Source organism: Bidens hawaiensis, unplaced genomic scaffold, assembly GCF_021521415.1.
Source record: "Bidens hawaiensis isolate Kalapana, Puna unplaced genomic scaffold, B.hawaiensis_p1.1 tig00012511_1, whole genome shotgun sequence".
Taxonomy (NCBI): Eukaryota; Viridiplantae; Streptophyta; class Magnoliopsida; order Asterales; family Asteraceae; genus Bidens; species Bidens hawaiensis.
Genome location: NW_027492025.1, coordinates 31,366 through 57,467, shown reverse-complemented (window position 1 = coordinate 57,467; position 26,102 = coordinate 31,366). Strand labels below are relative to the sequence as shown.

At 36.3% G+C, this 26,102-nt stretch overlaps 2 protein-coding genes across 2 annotated transcripts; one reads left to right on the top strand and one right to left on the bottom strand.

The window, feature by feature from the left end:
- Nucleotides 1-2,529: 2,529 nt before the first annotated feature.
- LOC143541306 (SUN domain-containing protein 1-like) lies at nucleotides 2,530-5,863 on the bottom strand. Its single transcript, XM_077034165.1, has 2 exons — nucleotides 4,925-5,863; nucleotides 2,530-3,047 (listed from the first exon to the last, which is right to left on the bottom strand). Exons 1-2 carry the CDS (start codon nucleotides 5,861-5,863, stop codon nucleotides 2,772-2,774), a joined length of 1,215 nt encoding a protein of 404 aa, XP_076890280.1. The 3' UTR covers nucleotides 2,530-2,771.
- Nucleotides 5,864-21,458: 15,595 nt separating this feature from the next.
- On the top strand, nucleotides 21,459-25,081 carry LOC143541304 (Golgi apparatus membrane protein-like protein ECHIDNA). Its single transcript, XM_077034164.1, has 6 exons — nucleotides 21,459-21,587; nucleotides 22,494-22,550; nucleotides 22,645-22,848; nucleotides 22,934-22,993; nucleotides 23,660-23,786; nucleotides 24,813-25,081. Exons 1-6 carry the CDS (start codon nucleotides 21,573-21,575, stop codon nucleotides 24,899-24,901), a joined length of 552 nt encoding a protein of 183 aa, XP_076890279.1. The 5' UTR covers nucleotides 21,459-21,572; the 3' UTR covers nucleotides 24,902-25,081.
- Nucleotides 25,082-26,102: the final 1,021 nt, after the last annotated feature.

Sequence of the window (26,102 nt, the reverse complement as noted above, 5' to 3'; positions counted from 1 at the left end):
AATTCACAATAAATATTTTAAAAACAGTGCGCAGATTCGCACCCCCTGATTTACATGGCTGTTTTGGCCTATTTATGTTACGAATTTGCAAAACTTTTTTAAATGAAAGTTGTTCAAAACATTCTAATTTAGTATACTGGAAATTCTTGATTTATAATAAAATTATTTGATATTTTAAATAACCTTAATCAAAACAGAACCGTTTGTTGTCCAAAAACTAATTTTGTATTTCATCTTCCTTTTTGATCTTTTCCTTGTTTTTATCTTATTAATTATACATTAGATTTAATATTCTTTAAACTTTCCAATCCCATTAGTTAGTCTTTAATTATTATATTTTGTTTATTTATAGTTCGTGAGGTTCGATCGTTCATTTTCTTTAACGTGCTTTCGGTTGTCATTTCAAGTTTGGCTTTAATCTCAAAGGTGAGTTTACATATCCCCCTTTTTTCATCTTTTAAATTTTGGGGGTGACATGTATACCCTATTTAAATTACTCATTTTTATTTACTTATCTATTCATAACACAATTCAATATATGTTTATGTGTGATTATTGCATGCTCTATAATAATGCTCTATGTGCTTAATTGTTTATTTTATGTTTGGTGGTTGGTATCTCATTCCCATCTATCCTCATCTAGTATGATCATACACTTACCCGAGTACTTTGATTTCGTATCAACAGGAACCGGTCCACATCTATTTAGTTGTTTGCATTTTCATAAGAATTGTAATACTCATCATTTACATATGAATTGTGGTTTTTATCTCTACATATAACTCAACTAAAACTTATGTATTCTCACCAACATTCGTGTTGACAAACTCTATTTTCATACATGTTACAGGTACAAGTAGTTGATATTATTCAAGATTGAAGAAAATAGTTTGACCTTAGGATATTATTCAACATACAAAAATATGATGTAATTGTTATAATTATTGAATTTGTGTACGTGTTTAATATTAATGAAATTAAATGTTTATTGTCGCTTTAATTAGTGTCTTTTGAGCTACTGTCCAATCAATACGTTATGCTCCGGCATGTTCCGCCGCCTTTGGTCGGGGTGTGACATTACATGTACCATGAATCATATTTTGAGTTGTTACCCAATTGAATAGACCATGACTGCTACCATGGTTGTAGGAACGAAAATTGTTTCGAACGCCATGGCCACGATTGGAATAATTGCGACCACAACCACGAGAGACATAATTAGCTTGTGGTTGTGAAGATTGTGGCAGAACAGTGAGACCAATGGAAGAAATAAGTTGTTGAAGAGTGGTAAGGGTCTCAATAGGTATGGATGGAGTCGCAGCAGGTGATGGTGGTGTACTGGTAGTGACGGCGGCAAAAGCTTGAGCTAAAAGTGGGGCGGGTTTCTTGATCATGTAGTCGTGATAAGAGATTAAGCTATTCAATTCAGAGAAAGTTGTAGGGAATTGACGTCCCAATATGGTGGATTTTAAGTTGTATTCTTCACGAAGACCGGTCAAAACATGCATGACTAGGTCTTTTTCTTTAACTGATTCCCAATTTCAACCAGAGAATCAGCATATTCTTGTGCGCGTGTGAGATACGCCATAGTAGATTCATCACATGCCATCTGAATTCGTTGTAGTTGTTGTTTTAAGGTGTATTCTCGAGAGGATGTATTAGGGGCAAAGGCTCGTTCCAAAGCTAGCCATAATTCACGAGAAGTTGTGCCCTTAACATGTTGAAAAGCACCTTCAGATATTGTGGATAGAAGTAACATACGTACATGGGCATCGTTAGACACCCAAGTGTCATGGTTCGGATTTGGTTGGGTTGTGGGAAGGTTGTTTTTGTTGGCTTAGGGGGTGGTAACAGTGGGATCTGGGCATGGAATGGATCCATCAACATAACCAAACAATCGATTTGTAACTAAAAAGGGTTTAATCATGGTTTTCCAGTAACCATAATTGGAGGTTGGGGTAAAACCAAACTTGTGAGAATTATGGTTGGTTTTCTCAGCTGTGGAGAAGCAAGCAAGCAGTGTCATGAGTATTATGTTTGAGAGGTGAGGAAGTGTAGCAGAGGAAGGGTGGCATAATTTGTGTTAAAGGGTGGAGGGTGGCGGCAGCTTTTTTTGGTGCCGGCTGTTTAGGGTTGCAGAGCAAAGCTCTGATACCAAGTTAATCTTGGTAATTGTATATACATAACACCCTCTAATATAAGCTAATACATTAACTGTCTAATACTATGTGTGAAAAAGAGAGAATAGTTAGTGATTTTTTGTAATTTAGAAAAAGTTTGTTTACCCTTAATTATCTTTTAATATTTGTTACAATTGACTGCAAGCAGAAAAGAGAAACTGTAAGAATAAAAATATAAAATAATATTATTTAATTGAACAAATGAGAATTTATAGAGAGAGATGAAGAACATGATGAGAATGCAATTGTATTGTACTTTTGAGCTTTTGATTATAACTCAAACAAACCCTACAAAAAGTTTATTTACACGATAGTCAAACGATTTTACTAAGGTTGATTAATAACAATATAGATGTCAGATTTATAACTACCAATCCAGCCAATGTAAGCCATAGAGACAACTCACAATCAATCTACAAAAAATACAAATGCAAAAACCATCAAAACGACGCGTTTTACCGTCCAAAAACATTCAAACAACAAAAAGATCGTGGTTACGATAAAAATAACTTGCATAGACACTACAAGACCTCAATAGGTAAACAAACAGACTGCTGAACAAAAGACAGCCTTCACACATACAAACATGGTTTATGAATCATTGGGCTGATTGCCATGAACCCGCACACGATATATGCACGTATGTGTCGGGCTTCCATGATTGGACATCAACTGTATCCTGATTGTATCAATAACGATTGGGTCTTCGCCTTTTGTACCCAACACGTTAAATGTTTGTGCAACACTCTTTTCAAGGTCGTATGTGAACTCTGTCAGCAAATGCTCGTTTTGTGTATCTTCATCGTTATATAACCATCCAAAAACTTTGCAGTGTTTAGGTGCACTGGATATGTCAAACGCCACACTCTGTTCATAACACAGAACCAAAAAAAGGTTAATGATGCATAAAAAAGCTTTATGATATCAGTAAAGAGTAAAAACAAAATTTTACAGTTCTAATAATCACAATGATAGGTTGTAACTTCAACCTATTATTATATTGGACTTTAAATATGCTCTAAAGTTTTTAACAAATAACAAGACAAACTGGTAAAATATCAAGGCAAATAAAATTACCTGACAGAAAATCACGTTTAGAAAATAAAATACTTTATTAGTGAAATTATATAAAACTCAAATTTTACAACCTAATAATTTTTATGTATTAAAAACTAGTTAATTTAGTGGCCAAGCCTACTGATGACTGACCGATATATAGGTGAAAATAAATATAGAAATTATAAGTGAACATACAATGTAGCTATTCGGGGGGAAAAAAGTTAACAATTTCTTTTACCTTGTTAAAAAAACTTACTATTTAGCATAGCCACAAGAACAAAGAGATTAAGTTCAACTTTCTAACTGCTTGCTTTTGCAACATAAAAAGGTTCAATACTAATGTGATTATAAGAACAAAAGACAGCAATTATTTCAACCTAATTTTATCAGTATCCTACAAAATTTAACAGAAGAATCAGTCCCTGATTTGATTGTTGACCACACACAATATAAAAATGAAGATTTAAGACACTACTACAGCATTTCAAAAGGAACATATTTCATTACTTCTAAGTTTTAATTCTTGCGAGTTCTTTTATAAAGAGTTTGACTCATTTTCATTACTTTAAAATCTTGTTTCAGGGATTTGAATAACTAAAAACATAATAATCAAAACAGAGCACTTAAAAAATGAGGATCTTTCATATATTGTTATAAAAAAAACATCAAATTTATCTTCATATCCATACATACTCTAATTCTTTGGTTACTTCCAATTAGGTTTTTCTCAATATTTCAAGGCTTTGTTTATTTTTGATCATCAAGTGTTTTAAAAGATTAATTTACATGTATTTAAATACATAGACAATGTTTATATAATAAAGCATTGATCTACTTGATCTAAAAATTATACTCGTGCATGTACTTATGTAGATGACACTGTTCAATATATGCAGAGTGTTAAATATGACAACATATCAAGACAAACTGTTTTTAGTTATCTTTTGTTTTATACATTACCACTCATGACATCAGAGCTTATGACCTATAAAGACAAACACTGATCTATCTGGAGAATGTACATATACATCTAACTCATTTTTGTTGTTAGGCCTGAAAGTAACAATACAAGCACACAACATATAGCTTCATCTTCAACTCAGACCGAACATTCGGCAGGAAGTTCGTTTAATTAAAAAATGAACATAAACAAAAAGAATATGCTCACTAAACTAAATGAACGAACATGAACAATGTCTTGTTCGTTCATCTATGTTCGTTCACCGAAATTAGTTTATGATCGTTTGTTTATACTCATTTATGTTCACAATTTATGTTTTGTTTAAGTTTGTTAGTTTATGCTCGACCACTCGTTAATATATTCATTAAAATATTTTAGGCCATTACAACCTAGTCAGGTTTTATAACTTTGTAGGCCCAACACATTGTTTTCACATTACTTTTAACTAGTTTTAGCCCAATAGTATTCGTTCATCTATGTTGTCCAGTTATGTACGTTCTCTCACGTTAATGAACCGCTTTGCTTATAATGTTAACAAATGAACATGGACAAGAAAACCTCACTCGTTTAACTGTTTGTGTACAATCATTCTGTTGGTTCAATTTGTTCAATTCGTTAACAAGCCTATATTCAACTCACAAGAAACGCTTATCTAACACCTAACAGTCCTATAACATAACTTAGTCAACAAATAAATATCCACAAACAGAAGTGAAAAACAAACCTTGGAAACATGTTCAAGAGTTATAGCCTCGGGAACAATGGCGGTCCTAAGCTTAATATCCACAAAACCCGTGTCTCCTTTAAGCGGAAAACAATCACCCGGCTGCCCAAAACTTGGCTGCAAAACCTTCACTGCATCACTCCTCACATTCCCAGCAAACCAACTCTTAACCTTACCCCCACTATTAAACGCCTCGGAATGCTTCAACACCTTGGCACCACCCGTTGCCACCGCATAATCCACCCGACCAAGCCCATCCGCAGCATGTTTCCCAATCTCCTTGTGCACTATTTCCCGTGCAAACGCCCGAATTTCATCCAGCTTCACTTCACTAACATCATCCACCCCTCTTTTCCCCTTATTAAACTCCTCCACAAACCGATCAAACTCGTCTCTCGATAACCACTCTGCGGCAGTTACTAGCCTCTCCACGGTTTCGACCCGTGCATCGAACTCGCCAAACTTGTTGAAAGCCGCAGCGTGTTCGTCATGGATGCGCTTGGTTACCTCGGTTCTCAAGACATCGATCCCGCCCTCGAATTTCCGATCGACGAGGTCAATCTGCGCCTGCATCATTTTAAGTGTGGTCTTCAAGACGGCCTCCACGTCAGCAATCCGTCTGTCGTAATCGGAATTAACAGTAGCATCATCAAAGGCTAAGGGGTGTTGATTAAACGCTAACCTACGAAGCATCTGGATGAAAAGGATGAGTATGAGTAAAAGCCCTAAATTCTTGACAAGAACGCTTAGGACGGTCTTCCATGGCGGTTTGGTTGTTGGTTTTTTAACTTGGGTTCGTTTTCGTAATTTGGGGTTTTTGGTTGGAGAAGCAGCAGTTGGTTTGGTTGAATCTTTGACCGGAGAAACGTGGATTCCGGTGGGTTTGCGTAAAGAAGCATTGGAACGGTTAGCGGTGATTTCAAGAGTGGAGGATGACATGGCATGGGGATTTCAAGACCAAAACCTAAAGGGGGAAATGGAGAAAATAAGACTTGTTCAAATAACAACCCAATCAACGACGACTAGACAGATTCATTAACTTCACATTTAACAAATTAGTGATTTACCCGGAACCAGTAAAACCCGACCGCTACAACAACGAGTTAATGTGAATTCGGTCGGTATCAGGTATAATTTGAATTCGATCAATAAAACCAGAAGCTTACAAAGTCTAGTCGACGCGAATTTAGTTAGCATTTATTACGTTTGTTACGGTATCATAACTAAACCAATATATATATATATATAAATGGAGAAGGACCAGTGGGGTAGTGTCGGCGGTAAAACCCAAGGGTTGATGGTCCACGGCGATTAGACGATGAGTTGTTATGGTTAGATCGGTTCAATTAAAGAGACAAGAAATATAGAAGGAAACTAGAGAGAATTTAAGAGAGAAGTTTGGAATCAATTTTCTTCATATCCATTAATAAAAGGAAAAGCCCTTTAAATAGGATACAGTACGTGTGCAGAAGCAAAACCTAACCTATATGCATAACCTACACTACATGGTGAACATGGGTTCATGGGTGTAACTACCCACTACTTCCTTTAATTCAAGAAACAAACAAAAACCAAATAAAAACATATGCAGAATTATAAATATGCAAACATTAAAATAAATATGCACGTGACACTAAATGGCACATATCATGAGTTTATGAGAATTCAGTCGATTTTCGTTACGTTAGTTACTTAGCTATTACATTTAAATGTAGATTGACGTTAGAAATATTACACATGTTACAAACAAAAGTTATTCGTGTAATTTGTGACAATAGGTTTGTGTTGGTATATATGCCTCGTATCATTCTAAAAGTCTGTTGTTTATATACACAAGAGTTGTATTATTCTTTATAGGATGATGGATTTTAACTTACTTTTGTTTGTCTTCGTTTCCACGTTGCAATGAGAAAAAAAGTAGATTAGTTAGGTTATTTTTAACAGCAAATTTAATTTGAAGAGATTAAATTCGATTTTTTTTATTTGTGAGCTTATAGCAGTTATAAAATTTACATGACGGTTTTGGTGAGTCTAATTTCCGTGTGGGTTTGGGTGCATGTGAAAAGTATTGTGTTAGTGTTTTTGCACAGTCGTTCATGTATTTTTAGGGTTTACCTTGAGGTTGTATGATTGTGTGGTGCGTCGATTTATGATGTAAGGATGCTGAAAACTTGGAGACACAGACTAAGATTTGTTTTAATCAGCTTGTGTTGAAAGTAATTTCAGACATCAAGTCAAAAGTCGGTGAACTTAAGGGAACAATGTTGACAAGCCGGTCATAGTTGGTTATGATTCCTAATTACGTTATGTTTCCTAATTGTATTGTAATTATATTAGATAATGTCTTGGCTGGCAAGTTAGGTTAGTTCTATATAAACCACGTTATGATTAGACATTAGTGATTGTGTGATGTGAGGTGCAACCGAGTTAGGGTTCATTTAGAGACACACACGAGATGTAACTGAGTTAGGGTTCATGTAGATGTAACCGAGTTAGGGTTTGATAGTTTGTAATCAGTTTTTTAAGTTAGATTTTCTGATTAATATAAACGAGAGTTATTCATTTAATTCGTGTTTGATTATCGATACGGGACTTGAGCTTGATCGTTAAGTTATCGCTTGAAGATCTTTGTAAGTCCTTTTGTCGCATCAAGTTGTTCTGGAATTGCAAGTGGGTCGTAGTATCCTTTGCTTGTTACCAAGTTGGGGTATGCGGGTTAAGTGTTAGGTTTGAGTTCGTTTTCCGCCCATACTCCATCTAAACAAAGTTCTGTTAAAGAGTAATTAATTCCAAAACTATATACAAGAACTAACTCTACATCTTGTACAATAGAACATGGGGTGATTATAGATCGATCGTTGAAACAAGTGGATCCATTTGTAGCTCTTAAATGTTGGAAATCTTGTATTAATAATAACCAGAAAGTAAAGAAATAATAAATAATCGACACAGTAAACCGGGCTTGTGTTTAACACAATTCTCTTAAATAGATTCTCGGTCTAGGAAATCCCAGGGTACTCCAGTTCGAAACAGAATCGGTGCTCTGCCGGACTCGGACACTTGCCTGAAATGCAATCGGAAATAACACTGTTTGAACTAGGAAGAAGATGAAGTGTTTTTGAGTTGGTGTGTCTACAAATGAATAATGTCATGGTATTTATAACCGAGAGTTATAACCATATAATCAACTCTTAGTTATGACCATTAAAGAATATTAAATAATAATAATACTCATCTAATGACCATTATCAAAAAGAATTGAAACTGAAACACAATAATCATAATCATTATGATTATTAATGGTATTGACTAGACCACCATATTTTGAATTTCAAAACCGAATTCAAAAAATCGTCTGACGCGGGCTCGGGTTTTCGGAGTTGCATTCATGTCCGCGGGACGTGCGGGCACGCACGAGTTCGATGAATTTCTAGTCCAGAAACCCAAATTTGCACCCCCACCCCTTGCGCACGCGTAGGACTTGTGGTAAAACATGTCATAAAGAATTCAAATGGGTGTAAGGTCACTACCTTATAAACCATTCATTATTTTGTTCCCAACCCGATGTGGGACAAACATTTACCACTTCCACCACTTCCTTCATTCACACACTTAAAACTTCCAACAATCCCCCACATGAATGGAGGTCGAAACAACCACATTATTCCAATTAGATTTCAACAGTTGAATCTTGCATACAATAGGTAGGTGTTATCCTTTGAACCTTTGCTTATGAAGCATACTTAGCCCACTGGCTCTGAGTAGACGGTGATGTCTTTGAACTCGAGGCCGTTTGTGTAGACGACAATACACTGCACACAAGACTCTCCCTGACAAAGTCAAGTCCTCATAGTTATGTTCGTTATGGTCATGAACATGCGCCTGGTTCTACAAGAGCTATTAAGTATTGTGCCCAACAATACCCTTCGAAGCGACCCCACTTCTCTCTCACATAGGTGATTCACCATGTATGACTACCTTGGTCGAATCATTAAAAGCCATATGCTTAGCCTCACACTTGTCACTTTTAGGAATGGACTAGGAAAGTTACCTTGCCACGTGGTAAACTCCCTCTTAAAATTGTAGGGTTATCCCCCCCAGTGATCGCACTAATTCATACAATTAGGTTTTTCTATTGAACTCAACTCTTGGGATCTCTAGTCTGTTGAGTTAGGTTTCCTTCGCATGAACTTTAATTTTTCAAGGGCTTCAGTCCCATTCCCATGGACGACTTCTGAACTAACTCTCTACTTAGGCCTTTTGTTAGCGGATCCGCAATATTATCCTTTGACTTCACATAGTCAACAGTGATAATTCCAGTAGATATTAGTTGTCGTACCGTATTATGTCTACATCTAGTATGTCTATTCTTACCATTATACATTGTGCTATGAGCTCTGCCAATTGCCGATTGGCTATCACAATGTATATAAATGGCCGATGCCGGCTTAGGCCATCTTGGTATATCCTCAACAAATTGACGTAACCATTCTGCCTCTTCGCCCGCTTTATCTAGGGCAATGAATTCTGATTCCATCGTGGATCTAGCTATAACCGTTTGTTTAGACGATTTCCACGATATACCAGCACCTCCAAGGGTGAATACATACCCACTTGTTGCTCTGGAATCATTCGTGTCAGATATCCAATTTGCATCACAATGTCCTTCGACAACTGCTGGATATCTGTTATAATGTAACCCGTATTCTCTAGTGTATCTTAGGTACCGAAGCAACCGAATCACACAGTTCCAATGACTTGAACTTGGGTTGCTTGTGTATCTACTTAGCTTGCTCACAGCATATGCTAAGTCGGGTCTAGTGAAACTCATAAGATACATCAAACTGCCAATAATTCTTGAGTATTCCAACTGGTTAACGGGTTCACCTCTATTCTTAGCTAGATGTTGACTCGTGTCAATGGGAGTTCTAGCTACATTAGAGTCATTCGCATTAAACTTCTCAAGAATTTTTCTCACGTAATGGGATTGACTTAAAACAAGTCCATTTTGGGTTCGTGTGATTTTAACTCCCAAAATCACATCCGCAAGACCCATGTCCTTCATGTCAAATCTTGCTTTTAACATGTTCTTAGTGGGCGTTATGATTTTGTCATCACTACCAGCAATGAGCATATCATCTACGTATAGACACAAAATGACATATCCATCAGATGTGTCCTTCACGTATACACATTTGTCACATTCATTGATTTTGAACCCAGCATCAAGCATGACATGATCAGCCATTGTTTAGGAGCTTGTTTCAATCCATACAAGGATTTCACAAGTTTACATACTTTCTTTTCTTGCCCAACGGCTATGAAGCCTTCGGGTTGTTCCATGTAAATCTCTTCCTCTAGATTTCCATTCAAGAAAGCCGTTTTTACATCCATTTGGTGAACTTCCAAGTTTCTAATGGCGGCAATGGCAAGCACCAACCGTATAGATGTTATTCGCTTAACCGGCGAATATGTATCAAAGTAATCTAAACCTTCTCGTTGTTTATATCCTTTGATCACCAACCTTGTCTTATACTTATCGATGGTGCCATCAGGTTTCATCTTCTTCTTAAAAGATCCATCGATATCCTAGTGGTTTACACCCTTGAGGAAGATCCACTAGTTCCCACGTATGATTTTGTAAGATAGAGTCTATCTCACATTTGATGGCCTCCCTCCACTGAGGTCCTTCAGCGGAATTCACCAATTGTTGATACGTTTGAGGTTCCTCTTCTACCATGTAGGTAAGGAAATCAGGGCCGAAGGATTTTTCAATCCTTTGCCATTTACTTTTTCTGATTTCAACCTCCTCTGTCTCAGATTGTTCCCAAGGTTCATATCCAGTACTCTCGTTTTGAATACTTTCCTCAACCGGTCTAGAATAGCTCGGTTTCCTTATCCAAACATGGGAACTTATATTCAAACCATGATGCATCCTTTGCTTCTATTATAGTGCCAATGTTTATTCCGGGATTCTTGGAATCATGCACAAGAAATCGATATGCACCACCGGGAAGGGTATATCCTATAAACACACAATCAACGGTTTTGGGTCCTATTAGTAGGCGTTTTGGTGGAGTCACCACTACCTTGGCTAGGCACCCCCACACTCGCAAGTATTTATATGGTGGTTTAATTCTCGTCCATAACTCATATAGAGTTAGATCTTTTTTCTTATTCGGTATCATGTTTAAGACATAATTAGCCGATAAGATTGTTTCCCCCCACATGTCCGGGCTTACCCCAGAACTTATCATCATGGCATTCGTCATTTCTTTCAAGGTTCGGTTCTTACGTTCCGCTATGCCATTTTATTGAGGGGAGTAAGGAGGCGTGACTTCATGTATGATTCCTTCTTTTTCACACAAGTCAATAAAAGGTGAAACATATTCACCTCCTCGGTCACTCCTTACTCTTTTAATTTTTCGATTTAGTTGATTCTCAACTTCGGCTTTAAATAAGATAAACTTATCAATAGCCTCGTCCTTACTCTTAAGTAAGTAAACATAGCAATATCTTGTACTATCATCAATGAACGTGATGAAGTACTTGTTCCCACCACGAGTAGGAATTGCTTTTAGATTACACACATCGGTGTGAATCATCTCGAGGGGTTCGGTAAATCTTCAATGATGAATATCCAAAGATTTGAATATCTCATTACCATATATTAATTCATATGTTACAATTCACATTTAGTGAATTTCAAGGAGTTAATACGTCATTAACATATATTAACTCATATGTTACAATTCACACTTAGTGAATTTGTCATTAACATATATTAAATCATATGATACAATTCACACTCAATGAATTTCCAAGGAATTACACATCATTTTTTTCATTTTAGTATATTCACCTCGTTATTCTATTACCATCTCATGATGTGATTATATATTTGATGTGTTGTCTTAGACTTTAATCTTCGTAACAACTCACAAGTTGTTTATTATACGAAATTATTTTGACGACATTTACACATCAAATCTCCAAGTGTTATTATCTTCAACACTTTCGTCATCCGACATGAATCATCTCAATGATATCGTTTTATATTATGTATACAAGTATTCCCTCAAATAGAAATCCTTGCACACATATCCTCATATCCTCGTTTCACTTTTGAAACCATACTCTTGAACAAATATGTTCAAATAACATCAACTTGTTACAATTACTACACTTAAGTAGCAAAGCTTGAATTTTCTAACACATCCATTAAAAAATTAACGTTTACACAAAACGTTATAAATAAATCGTATCTTACACGCATGTTAGATACTTAAAGTTTACAAGAAACGAATGGTTTACTCAAAACCTTTTCTAACACAATTGTTAGACACAAACGATTGCAAAAATTGTCAAACAAAACTAATAAAATCCCAACGGTTTTACAATATCAGTTCTAACACTATCGTTAGAACACAAACGATTACACAAATCGTTTTCTAAAAACCAAACGGTTGATCAAATATTACGTTTTGTAACACGGTATAGGATTTAAGATTGCATCATGATCTCTAAAACCCAAACACACCAAGTTGTACTACGCACATGATTTCCCAAAAAAAAATATTTATAAGATTATAATATCTAAATATTTTTATTTCAAACCATTTCATGAACCCAAAATCCTTATAAATAAGGTTTTAAGATTGAAGCAACAATCTCATGAAATCTAAAAACGAAAATAATACAAGAATACTAATAAGTAATCTGTTTAAGTTTGTTGTAAATCTTGTATTAATAATAACCAGAAAGTAAAGAAATAAGAAATAATCGACACAGTAAACCGGGCTTGTGTTTAACACAATTCCCTTAAACAAATTCTTGGTCTGGGAAATCCCAGGGTACTCCGGTTCGTAACAGAATCGGTGCTCTGCTGGACTCGGACACTTGCCTGAAATGCAATCGGAAATAACACTGTTTGAACTAGGAAGAAGATGAAGTGTTTTTGAGTTGGTGTGTCTACAAATGAATAATGTCATGGTATTTATAACCGAGAGTTATAACCATATAATCAACTCTTAGTTATGACCATTAAAGAATATTAAATAATAATAATACTCATCTAATGACCATTATCAAAAAGAATTGAAACTGAAACACAATAATCATAATCATTATGATTATTAATGGTATTGACTAGACCACCATATTTTGAATTTCAAAACCGAATTCAAAAAATCGTCTGACGCGGGCTCAGGTTTTCGGAGTTGCATTCGTGTCCGCGGGACGTGCGGGCACGCACGAGTTCAATGAATTTCTAGTCCAGAAACCCAAATTTGCCCCCCCCCCCCTTGCGCGCGCGTAGGACTTGTGGTAAAACATGTCATAAAGAATTCAAATGGGTGTAAGGTCACTACCTTATAAACCATTCATTATTTTGTTCCCAACCCGATGTGGGACAAACATTTACGACTTCCACCACTTCCTTCATTCACACACTTAAAACTTTCAACATTAAATAATAATAATTAAAGAATTTAAAATAAAAAAAGATAGTATAAAACAATAATGCCATAGCATGCCTACTAGGCTACTAACATAATAACTTGATCCAAACTTAAGCAAGATGCATGCTCTAAAACGGAGTCACACACACATTAAAGTTAAAGATAAAAGTAGGGGTTTTTTGATACATCATGGGGTGTTTCCTAAACACCCTCCCATTAAGCCGCGGATCGGGCGATAAGCCGCTTATTGGTTGGGTGTTTTGGAAAGTTGTGTTTTTTTTGTCTTTTGCTGTTTATTATTTTTGTTTTATTATGTTTTTGTCTTTTTGTTGTCTTTTAATTTTATTTTGTTTCTTTTGTATTTTTTTGGCTCGGGTAACCTTTTTTTGATTGGCTTTGGAAGGTCATTTTGATCGGTTTCCGAAGGTCACAACTAGACAACAATTTTAAAATTAATAACGAACAAAATAAAACGAACGACTTTTATATAATACTAATTAGTACATAACTACTTATGTTTATTTTCTTTTTTGTATGTCGGGTGTAACAGATTTTTTGTCTGTTTTAAACTAATAACGAAACAACAATTTTAAAATTGAAAACGAACAAAATAAGCATAACGCATAACCAGGTTTATAAAATAATAATTAATACATTACGAGTTCGAAAAAAAAACCAAACGAGTTCGGGGAAAAAGTAACAGCATACAAAAAAGAAATCTAAAATAAGGCACCACCCGCATCGTCATCGCTCCCCCCTCGTCGAAACGTGACGCTGGTACTGCGTACTGGGCTCCATGCTGCTGGGCAGACATATAACCAACCATCCAGCTCACCTGACGCTCTAGTCTCCGTAGGCGGGAGTTAGTGGCCGCATCCAAATGCACGACGCGATGTGTACGCGGAACGTGCTGCGGGTGTTGTGCGGTGGCTGTTATGAACACAATAAATTAACGTTAATAAGACGAAGATACAAAAATAAATAAAACGATAAAATATAGCGTACCTGATCACCGTCCCCCTCGTCCTCATCACCGTCAACCTCGGCGCCCTGAATATCCACCTCCAGCTCCTCGATTGGCGGATGTTCAACAAGTGGGACCTCTACGTATGGGGGAGAATCGAAATTAGTGACCAGGTGATAACGACGGTTAATCTTCTTGACGATTTGCATGCCCTGTGCCCGTCCACGGTCCAGCTCTCGCGGCGGAAGCGGCGGCTGAATGGGTAGGTCGTCCAGTAGGTTCTCATAGCCCAAAGAAATTGCAATCCGCGTAACGAACGTGCCACCGACCAATTTCCCGCGGCCCTGCCTGTGCGAGTAAATGGCGAAGTAGTCGCCGAAACAGCGAGCTAGGTTGCAGTGTCTCCTCGTAAGCAGGCATCGCAAAAAAAACATGTCACGGAGGTTGCAGTAATCTGCCCCCCCCCCCCCCCCCGTGACGACCCTGTACGGTATGAGCGATAAGCCTGTGTAGGTACCTGTACAAAAAAACAATAAAATTTAATATTATTATATTATAATATAATATAATATAATATAATATAATACATATATGTATACAAACCTGTGCAACGGGTCCCTGATGGCTGAGGCTTTGGCGTCTGGCTTGTATTCTCCTCCGGGGGTAGTAGGCCAAGGTGTATTGCTAATCGACGTCCAAAAACGTCTCAACACGTCATCTGGTGTTTCGTGTATGCTCTCCGTGTAAACAGGGGCGGTTATATCCTCAATTGTGTACAAGCCCAGCGCCCTGGCAAACTCCTCCATCGACAGATAACGCCAATTCCCGAAAATACGGAACCGAACCTCCGCCTGACTGGTATCCGCACCCTCAACCAGCATCGGGACCTGCAAATCTCCCTCTGGGCGTGGCCTGAAACAATATTTACATGTTGGTTAAATCTACTTTATTTATAAGTTAATTGAAAAGGAAAAAAAATACCTGAAAACGAACGTAGAGTAAAACTCTAACGTGAGAGCCCGGAACGCTCCCTGCTGTGCGGTAAACAATCTCTCCCACGGTGTATCCTTCCCAACAATTCTTTCTATCCTGTCTTCCGCCCGAACCATTTTTATAAACTCCTCAGACAAGGTCGAGGAAGGTTGTGGCTCCATTTTCCGAAGCTGCGTAAACCGGATTTGATAATCGGACTGCGGGTCAAACCTCAAATGCTCGTAAACATCAAGTACTTCGTCCCCAAAAATGTATGTATTCGCCATCTATGTTTAACACATAAATATAACCGGTTATTGTCAAACCCGTTACCCAAACCCGTTTCCTTGTCAAACCCGTAACCAAAACCCGTTTCATCATCAAACCAGTAACCCAAACCCGTTTCCTTGTCAAACCCGTAACCCAAAACCCGTTTCATCATCAAACCCGTAACCCAAACCCATTTTCTAACCATCCCGTAACCCAAACCCGTTTTCTAACCATCCCGTAACCCAAGCCCGTTTCACTAACAAACCCGTAACCCAAACCCGATTATCGTCAAACCCGTTTTCTAACCATCCCGTAACCCAAACCCGTTTCACTAACAAACCTGTAACCCAAACCCGATTATCGTCAAATCCGTTTTCTAACCATCCCGTAACCCAAACCCGTTTCATCATCAAACCCGTAACCCAAACCCGTTCCCGGGTCAAACCCGTAACCCAAACCCGTTTATTATCAAACCCGTAACCCAAACCCGTTTTCTATCCATCCCTTAAACCAAACCCGTTTGATTACCAACCCCTAAATCCAAACCCTTAAATCAACCAGTTTGATTAACAAACCCGTAAACCATCAATCTAAATGAACACCTATATCAAAATAGAGTAAAACAGAAGTATCATAGTTACCTTATTGTTGTCGGGTCGGAGTTGGTGTTGTTAAAGACAGACGAAGTTCGGGACTATTGGGGGACGGCGATTTAGGGTTTTTGTGTGAAATGTGGTGTTGTTTGAGATTGAATGTGTAAACTGATGGGGGGCGGCGGGTTAGGGTTTCTTTAACTTCGATCCGCGGCTTATCGCCCGATCCGCCACTTAGTATTATATATATATATATATATATATATATATATATTTAATTTAACTATCTAAGGTATAAATATATTTTATATAAAATAATATTATATATTCATAATATATAAACGGATTTATACTAATAAAAACACAAATTTGATATGGAACCAATACTAAATTACAAATTTGAATATATAAATGAATTTAAACTAATAACAATTAACAACACAAATTTTATATTAAACCAATAATAAATTACAAATTTGAATAAATACATCAAAAGACACTGGATATTACATCAAATTCTATACAGAGACTAATTTCTAAGTTCATCTTCTAATAAGGACTCCAAAAATAGCATCATCACAGCAGCTCTTTGCCGCGGCTCTCCACCCACTGGCAAGCAAGTCATCGGAATCTGTGTCGGCCCACCGCTATAGGTTTCCCACACTAGAAATGGTGGATAATCATTACGCCCGGCGTATCGATCGATCCGCGGCGGATCCGATCTACTTTTGAAGATATTTATTATTATTTTAATATTTCTGGTACTATTTTATATATTTTTTTAATTTACATATTTTATCATGATAATTTTTATATTTTCATAAAAATATATTATCGAAAGTATTATTTTAAAAAATAAATTATTTATAAGTTAGATATTTTATCATGTTTTATATTTTTAAATATCAAGTTTTATATTTTTAAATAATTTTTTTTAAATTTATTATCGAAAATATTATTTTAAAAATTATATTATTTTAAAGTTATATATTTTATCAAGTTATTTTTATATAATAACACAAACATTTTAACCCTAATTATTGATAATAATACAAAACATTTTATTGATAGTATCTCAAACATTTTACAAATCATCCTAAATAAACTGGCTCTTCAGTTTGCACTCGCCAAGTTTCCCTTATTCGCATATACACTTTTATACGATCTTCGTACAAAGACCTCCATTCGTGCGTCGCTTCGTTGGAATATCCTTCCTATTGACATGCTGGTAGCAGCACGGGGAAATTCTCTTCTAATTGTATGTTGAGCCAATGATTATCCTTAACATTTAACACTACTATTACCGGAATCTGAGATAGTGGTTCCGGACTCATTCTCATTGGGAAGTAACTCTCACTGGAAGTCAGATGGAGGTTGATTAAAACACAGTCATACGTCTGAGCCACTACGTGTCCGTGCCCAGGTAACGTAAACCGCCTACTCTTTTGCTGGAATAAAGCAGACGTTGAGTAGTCCAGCGAATCACGAACCGTGTCATAATTACCGGTTACCTCGTAGTTCAACCTGTGGCTCCACCACGATTTGTTAGTGTCCATCTCATTCCTCATGCTTGCTCTGACCTCCTTCCAGTTCTGTTGACGCATGCCTAAGCCGACAACGATTGCTCTGAAACCGCAATTACCATCTGGCTTTACATCTTTTATTCCTGAAATGAACGGGTATGCCAAGGTGGGAATGAGGTGCCTATAACTTTCTATGATTGGGACGCCCTTTGGGTCACGCAGTAATGGAAAACCAAGGTCGGTAGGAGTCTCTTGCTTTTTAGATGAGCGTTTCGGTGGTTTAGGTATCTTAAGTCGGGCTTGTGACTGAGACTGGGAACGCGACAACGATTAGGTGGGGGTTTTGGGTGTTGGTTCCCGTGACAGAGAGGGGGCGTAGGAGCTGTGTCTGTGGGTATCAAATGACGGGGAGGGGGCGTAGGAGCTGTGCCTGTGGGGATCAAATGACAGTGAGGGGGCTAGGAGCTGTGTCTGTGGGGATCAAATGACGGGGAGGGGGCGTAGGAGCTGTGTCTGTGGGGATCAATTGACGGGGACGGGGAGTACGACCTGTGTCTGTGGGTATTAGTTGACGGGGATGGGGAGTACGAGCTCTGTCTAGGGGTATCTCTTTTCTTGGCTTGTTGGTTTAGATTTGGACGCCCCCTAGGGTCCTCTCGTTTCGCAGGCTCCTCCTTGTTTGATTTCCCAGGAAGAACAAACATTATCTTTGAGAATAGACTTTTTTTTGCATTCGGTTGTTTAGTCCTAGAACTTGTTTTTTCACATCTTCCAGTTCCGCTTCATAGTCTGGTTCTTCGTCTCGAGCAAATGTCGGACTGAAATCGAGCTTCCTCCAAAAGGGGTCTATGTCTTTTAATGGAATGCGTATATTGTAAATAGTGTACTAGTTAAGCTTACAAGCACACGGCAAGCCCCATGATGTTTGTAACCGGTGGTCGCACTCCGCCCCGTATCTTGCAATGTGTCAAGAAAGGTCAGCTCTTTGTCAAGTTTAGCGATAGAAAAAAGTGACACCCTGTTATGTAGCTTTTCAAACAAAGTCAACTGATGGTACTTCTTGATCCTAACACGGGAGTCTTCAAGGGTCGCACTGATTTCTTCCATTTGGGAATTCACGACTTCAAGGGCAAACGCCGCAATAGAGTCTAGCGAATTGTTCGGCCCCGGAAGGTAACTCTTCAAGTTTGCGTGCTGGCCCTCTACTCTGTTTGTTGTATGCTCGCCGAAGTTTAGTCGGTCGTCAATCCAGCACGACACGAACTTCTCTTTGTAGGGTACCAACCAGTTGTCGCGAATATAATACCAAGCCTCTACAAACAAATAATAAAAAAAAAACAATTTAGGTAATGTACAACTAGAATCTAAAATCATGTGTACATAAAGGACAAAGACTTACCACGTCTGCCGTGTCCAACTAACGCTGCTTCCATTTGACCGCAGTTGTAGTCGTACATAGATTGTGTTGGCGACTGATACAGTACTTTCCACCAGTAATTGAATGATTTAAAGATATCTGTCTGAAAAAGACTCTTATGTTTTCTCTATATGTTCTGCATGATGTGCCACCTACAAAGGTTTTTGGTAGCATTGGGAAAGACTGTTTCACAGGCATTCATCAAGGCTTGGTCCTTGTCAGTCAGGATGACACGCGGCTCCCTACAATCGACGAGCATCTCTTTAAGTCGTTCCAGGGCCCATGTGAAGTTACACTCTTGCTCCCTAAAGATAACTGCGTGCGCAATACAGAAAGACTTTGATGTCGACGTCACACCAACAAACTGAACGAACGGCCACTTGTACATGTTGGTGTTGTACGTCGTGTCAATCAGCAACAAATCTGGGAACGCACACCACATGGTATGCCACTTCTCGTGACAAAAGAAAACATTCTCCGTCCTATTGGTGGAAGGATTCTCCCATGTGTAAAAGGTAAACCCATGGGTTTGAAGAAAGTTTTCAAGTACCTACGTTGGGTTTAACAAAAAATTAATAAATATTATAAATATTCTTATTAAACATCATAATTATAATAATTTTATTATAATAAAATAATATTATAAATAATATTATTATTAAATCATACAGAATATATATATTTTATATATGATAAGACAAAATAATATATATTCAAAATAATATATATTAAAAACACACTTGCAAAATAATAATATTCTGACAACAAGTACCTGCATGGGGGTTTCACCAATTTTATCTTGGTCATCAACAAGCTTCACGACGTTGTATATATCCCTAGTAATACATTTGTTACCGGGAAAGCTTTTCTTTAGGGCTGACTTAATTTTAGCAGGCCTCAGACCCTGCCTATGCAACGTCGCAGCCATATCAATTTCCTCGTCAGTCAATTTCCTTAGTGCCGGGTGCCCCTCCTCAAACAAACGGGATCGTGGTTGTGCGTCTCGTTGACAACCTCTAGCTTCCAACAACCACCTGGCGCGTTGTACCTCCCGACAAGTTTAAATGGACAGCCCCTTTTAATACTCCCGGTATGCCTCACCGTTGCCTTGAGTTTTGGTTCCCCACCTCGATTGCATACAAGTTCAACACTTCTCTCCCTTGAACGTTGGACTGAGATAACACAACCATGCTCACGTCCTGTCTTCTTAACCCAATCCACCAACTCAGCAACAGAATCAAAATACTGATATCAAGCAATGTACATAAAGTAATATTTAGTAACGTGTTGAAAAAGAATAATAATAATTAAAAAAAAAAAAAATAGGTCATACATTATTAGTTACATAAGAAAATGTCGTCTCCCGTATGAAATGATCACCATCATCATCATCATCAACATCGTCATCGCCTCCTTCGCGGTGAGCCTCTTGAATGCCATCAACGACGTTGCTCGTGACGGGTCTTGACATGTATGTTGCTCTCCTAAAGGTAACTGGTACGAATTCGGGGTTCCGTAATACGGACCGTCTACATGTAACTGCTGCGAAGACTGGCCATAAGACTCCTCGACTCTAGCCTCATATGTATTAGACGATGTCCTATTATCCTCCGGCCACGAAGGGTGACTACCGCCGTATATGATATACCCCTGATAAAAAATATTTTGGCAAGACAACGTATAATATTTAAAAAATAACTAACGCGCTGTTGTACTATATAAACACACTAAATAACCTGGTCAGGATTTGGTAAGTCGTACTGCTCGATATTTCCATACCCCGGCTCATGGTTCAAGTCGGGAAGTTCATTCAAATCTGGCAAGCCCGACTGCTCTGACTGATCGTTGTACGCGTAGCCCGACTGCTCGTCGTTCCCGTCACCAAACAAAATATCATATAAATCCATTGTATTTTAACAAACACAAAACACAAATATTATAAGTTGGATCGACCAATATTATACAAAATAAACCATCTAAGATGGATATATGTAGAGAAAGGGAGACGGGTGTGACAAAATCAACTTATTGATTTGATCCGTCACGTATCGGCCGATCAGTCGCGTATCATGTAGGATGCATGACTGATTTGATCTGCCAATGTTGACGTGTACTCAATAAGCGGCGGATTGGGCGATCAGCCGCGCATTTGGTACAAATATAATAAGACAAAAGTTATTGACATAATAGGACAAAAAAGTGTGATCCTCGACGGATCGGGTGATAAGCCGCATAGTGGGTGGATATTTTCATTTTTAGGTGGTGTCTCTAGCAGGACCCTAAAAGTAACCAAATGTGATAGTTGAAGGTCTTTTTTATTGCAATTAACCAAACGTGGGACCCACACCTCACCCCAACAAAACAAGATCCGAATAGGATGTAGGCTCCAAGTCGTGTTTGTTTTATAGGGGTCTGGGGCAAAATAAGAGAGGATTGAAGCTGTTAAAATCATGGATCTGAATCCCGTATGTTTACCGTATCTATATTCTTCTCTTTTTATGTTTTGATATTCATGTATTTCTATTTCTAGTTAGATCGAAACTAATTAGGGCAAATGCGTTTATTGGTTTCGATTTCAATTTCGTAGGCAGTTGTTGTTGTTGTTGTTAAACGTTGAATCTTAAACGATTTGATTTCGAAGAAAAGAATTATGTGTTAGGATCTCATAAATTAATCAAACGAGGAATTACAACTACAATTAGCTTAGGGGGTAGTCTTATGCGCTTGCTTCTTTGGGTCCAAGACAAGGAATCGAACTTACATAGATTTCAGGTGATTAAGATGTTTTAGGGTAGTTACGAGTGTTAATGACATGATTGGATCAACTTGGGGTGGGTATATCATACTCATAGGAGCGCACCTCTTTTCCTCTTAGAGAACAGTAAACATATAAACAAGCCATAACAAGAGATACACGCCCGGTCCATAAACCTCCCATATCTTCACAATCTTCATGTACAATTCGCTTTCCTATAATTACCGATAGTTATAAGGTTTTATCATCTGACTTGAAAGTTGCGACTATTAACATGCACAATACTCAATCTTTTATTTATTATTTTTACGAGACCTTATTACTTATGATGCTTCTGCGTTCGGTATCTTTTCTGTTAGCCGAAAAGTATAAACTAACATATTACTGTAAATATTTTAAATTTTAATTTTAACATGCAAAGTACTCAATTTTTACTTACCTCTTTATTTTCTTTTCAAGACCTTATAATACTTCTCTATCTTTTGTGTTAGCGGATATGTATAAAATTGCAATATTTGTTACAATCCTTTTATTTTTCTTTATGTTTCCATCTAATTCTCTATAATTAGTGATTTTCATTTATAATAAATATATTTTTTTTGATTTTTGTGCTCAGCCTCCAGGAGAAAACTATGCAAATCCCAGAATATGCTTCTTTCATGTGCTCTTCAAGGTCTAGTTTTGAACTTTTATATTATACAATTCCACAATTTTCTTTTTAGGTTTAACTATGTTTCATTTAAGTCTGTTTTCGTGTGTTCAAGCAGGCTTCTGCATTAGCCTTTTACATATTATCAGCCCTCTTCTTCGACAGTTTTGTCATAATATTTGTGGTCACGGTTCTTCTATCCGCTCTTGATTTTTGGGTGGTGAAAAATGTCAGTGGTCGGATATTAGTCGGTTTGAGGTGGTGGAATGAAATTGATGACAACGGCGAGAGCGTGTGGAAATTTGAATGTCTTGACCAAGAGGTGAGTGTTTTTTGTTTGACTGGTTTTGACTTTTTATTTTATTATTTTTTTATTATATGTTAATGTTATAACCCTTATTCTACAGGCGTTGGCTCGAATGAACAAAAAAGATTCATGGCTGTTTTGGTGGACTCTTTACTTAACTGTAAGTCAACATCTGTCCTCATTTTGATTTATTATTTTAAATAAATTATTACCTTTATTATTAATAGACCTTCAAACTCTAATTACTTTTACTTTATTAAAAATAATTATAGAATGGTACTTTACCTTTATTTTATTAAAAATTTAAAATTTTCCAATTTCATATTTACCCTAACTAGTTTTTTACTGTCTTTTTTACAACTTTTTTTTTCTCTATGATGTCCATACTCACAAGTAAAACTAGTTAAATTTGTTTTAGTAAAAGCTTGTAAAAAGACGAATAAAACTACTTAAAAATGGGTAATTATGAAAATATGGGAAGTTTGAAGGTTTTGGTAAAAATAAGGGTAAAATACTTATTCAAGATTCATTTAATTACATAATTCAAAATGGGTGAATTTGATATTTTTTTTCTCAAGGGAAGGGACGTGCGCAAGTTTGGTTTTGTGTAAGCGGGTTAGTGAAATTTAGAAGGGGTATATGCAGTTGTCCCTTTTGAAGTGAAATACAAAATCAAATAATCAGTAGAGTTTAGGGGATATGCCAATTGGTTTCATGTATAATTTGCAAAAATAGATCTTAGGAATTTTATTATATTGTGTTGGTCAACTTGTTTAGCGCGTTTGTTATCCAAAAGAAAATACTGACTGTTATTTTTCTTTTTTAGGCGGTTATTTGGATATTCTTTGGAATATTCTCTTTAATAAGGTTCCAAGCTGATTATCTTCTTGTTGTTGGAGTTTGCTTGACCCTTAGCATTGCCAATATAGTCGGCTTTACAAAATGTCGCAAAGGTATTTAAACTTATCATTTATATATTCTTGTTCGTTCATTTATGCTTGTGAACGCTTGTATATGTTTATTTATTTTCATTTAGTTTTTTATGGCCCATTACAAGTTAATCTAGTATTTATAACTTTTTAGGCCCAATACATAGTCCGTATTTCTTTTTACTAGTTTTAGCTTAGTTATGTTTATTCATCTATGTTTAGTTATAATTGTTCGTTTACGTTGTTGAACAGTTTGCTTATGCAGTTAACGAATACTCATAAACGAACACACATGCTCATTTTCTTAACAAACGAACACGAACAAGAAAATCCGTTCTTTAATTGGTTGTGTTCGATTGCTTGTTCAGCTAAATTTGAATGAACGAACATGAACATGCTCCGTTCATGTTTGTTAGGTTCGTTTACAAGCTTTGGAACAAATTCTGCATTAGTATATGATTGATATTTGGATAATAATGCTCCCCATTTTTATTTTTTTGACAAGGTTCACTTGATAGAATATAATTAAAATATTGTATGTCGGTTTCGGTCTTACCATTTGGGCAAAAAATGGCTTAAAATAATAAATTTGGTCAAAAATATATCTGTTAATCAATGAGTAATTTATCATTATACTTTTGGGTCTACGCATATTTGGGTTACTTATAAATTTCATATAAATTACTTAACATTTATAATAATAAGTGAAAATCTTTGAATTCGGTTTAGTTTTTCGGTTAATTACATACAAAACCAAAAGCGAACTGAATATTTAGTTTTTACGAAAATATAAAATCAAACTGTCAGTTTTTGTTTAGGTTCGGTTTCACAGCTAAGGATCGGTCTATGAAACACTTTTGTGCATATTTAATATATTTTCTGATTAAGTGTGTAAAATGTATCTACCAAATTTCTATCATTTAAATATATATCTAACTTTGTTGTTTTTGATGCATTTTAATTCCTTTAGCCTTAATAATCTTTTTTATTTACAATTACAACTATATGCTATGGATTTTGAATCATTTTGGAAAATTTGTGTTTATTCAGATGCAAAGAAGCAGATTCAACAATTTGCGTCTCAGACTATTGCAAACCGGTTTTCATCTACGATACAGTCTGCTTTTAGTGTCGTGTGATTTTGATACAGTATGGAGTTGGTTTGTTATTGTACCTGATAAAATCTGATATACCTATATGAAATCGACTCGTGTGTGGTAACAAAATTAGATAATGTTAGCAGAACTCAAAAAAGTTCTTGTTTGTTTTAGATGTGAATTCATTTATATTTTTGAATCATGTCAAACTGAAACTTGTTATATGCACTCCATATCCATGAAACATTAGATAATGTTACAAATAATATTAGCAAAATGTGATAAAAAAAACAATATTGTTACAGACTGACAGTAATAACTAGCGTATTTAATAAAATCGTTTCATAACTGGTTTATTTATGAATAACTGAGTACGCTTTTGTGGAAACGAGGATAAACTCTTTTTGCTCATTTTCTGTTTAGCTAGCCAAATATATTAATTACTAGTTTTTATCCCCCGTATTACGGGGTTGTTTTATATTGTTTGTTCTAATATTTATTTATGTTTTGAATTTATATTTTTTTATTGTATGAAAGTTAATAATATATTTATGGTTTGATGATAAATTGTTTCACAAATAAATGAGATGTTATAGCCCGGTTTAAAAGCTATATGGTTTTGATGCGACCCAAGACCCGTTTATTTTTTTTTACTATAAAATTGGTTTTTTTAATTGTATATAATATTTAGGAAAGTTAATAATATACTTATGGTTTGATGAGACCCGAGACCCATTAATTTTTTTACTATAAAATTGGTTTTTTATTTTGAATAATATATATATATATATATATATATATATATATATATATATATCTTTTTTAAAATAAATAAGATATTAATTTAAGTATATCCTATTTTATAGGATTTTTACATCAATAATTTGGTAAGAATAATATTTTATTTAATGGGATGTTATAACCCGTTTAAAGAATATCTGGGTTTGGTAAGACCCATACCCATGAATTCGGGTCAAATGCATGAGAAGCCTCCATTTAAAAACCAAGCAAATCTGGTGACTCCAAAAAAAGGGGAAACGACCACATCGCGACACGTAGGATTTTTATGTTTTCGTTTATATATATTATAGATACACATTTTGTAACACCCCGTAACCGCAGTGGAAACGTAAACGGGATGCAACAGACACCTCTGATATCAACCACATTGTTTATAAAGAAAACTGAATACATTAATATACTTTAAATTACATTATCTCATATTTCATTACCGTCTAGGTGA

Bases quoted from the DNA above. Each gene is read 5' to 3' on its own strand.
- LOC143541306 (XM_077034165.1), bottom strand. From the start codon at position 5,863: ATGTCATCCTCCACTCTTGAAATCACCGCTAACCGTTCCAATGCTTCT. The intron at 3,048-4,924 runs GTTTGTTTTTCA...TGTTATGAACAG, and splicing joins CTCTTGAACATGTTTCCAAG to AGTGTGGCGTTTGACATATC.
- LOC143541304 (XM_077034164.1), top strand. The intron at 22,994-23,659 runs GTAAGTCAACAT...TTTCTTTTTTAG, and splicing joins GGTGGACTCTTTACTTAACT to GCGGTTATTTGGATATTCTT. The intron at 23,787-24,812 runs GTATTTAAACTT...GTGTTTATTCAG, and splicing joins CTTTACAAAATGTCGCAAAG to ATGCAAAGAAGCAGATTCAA.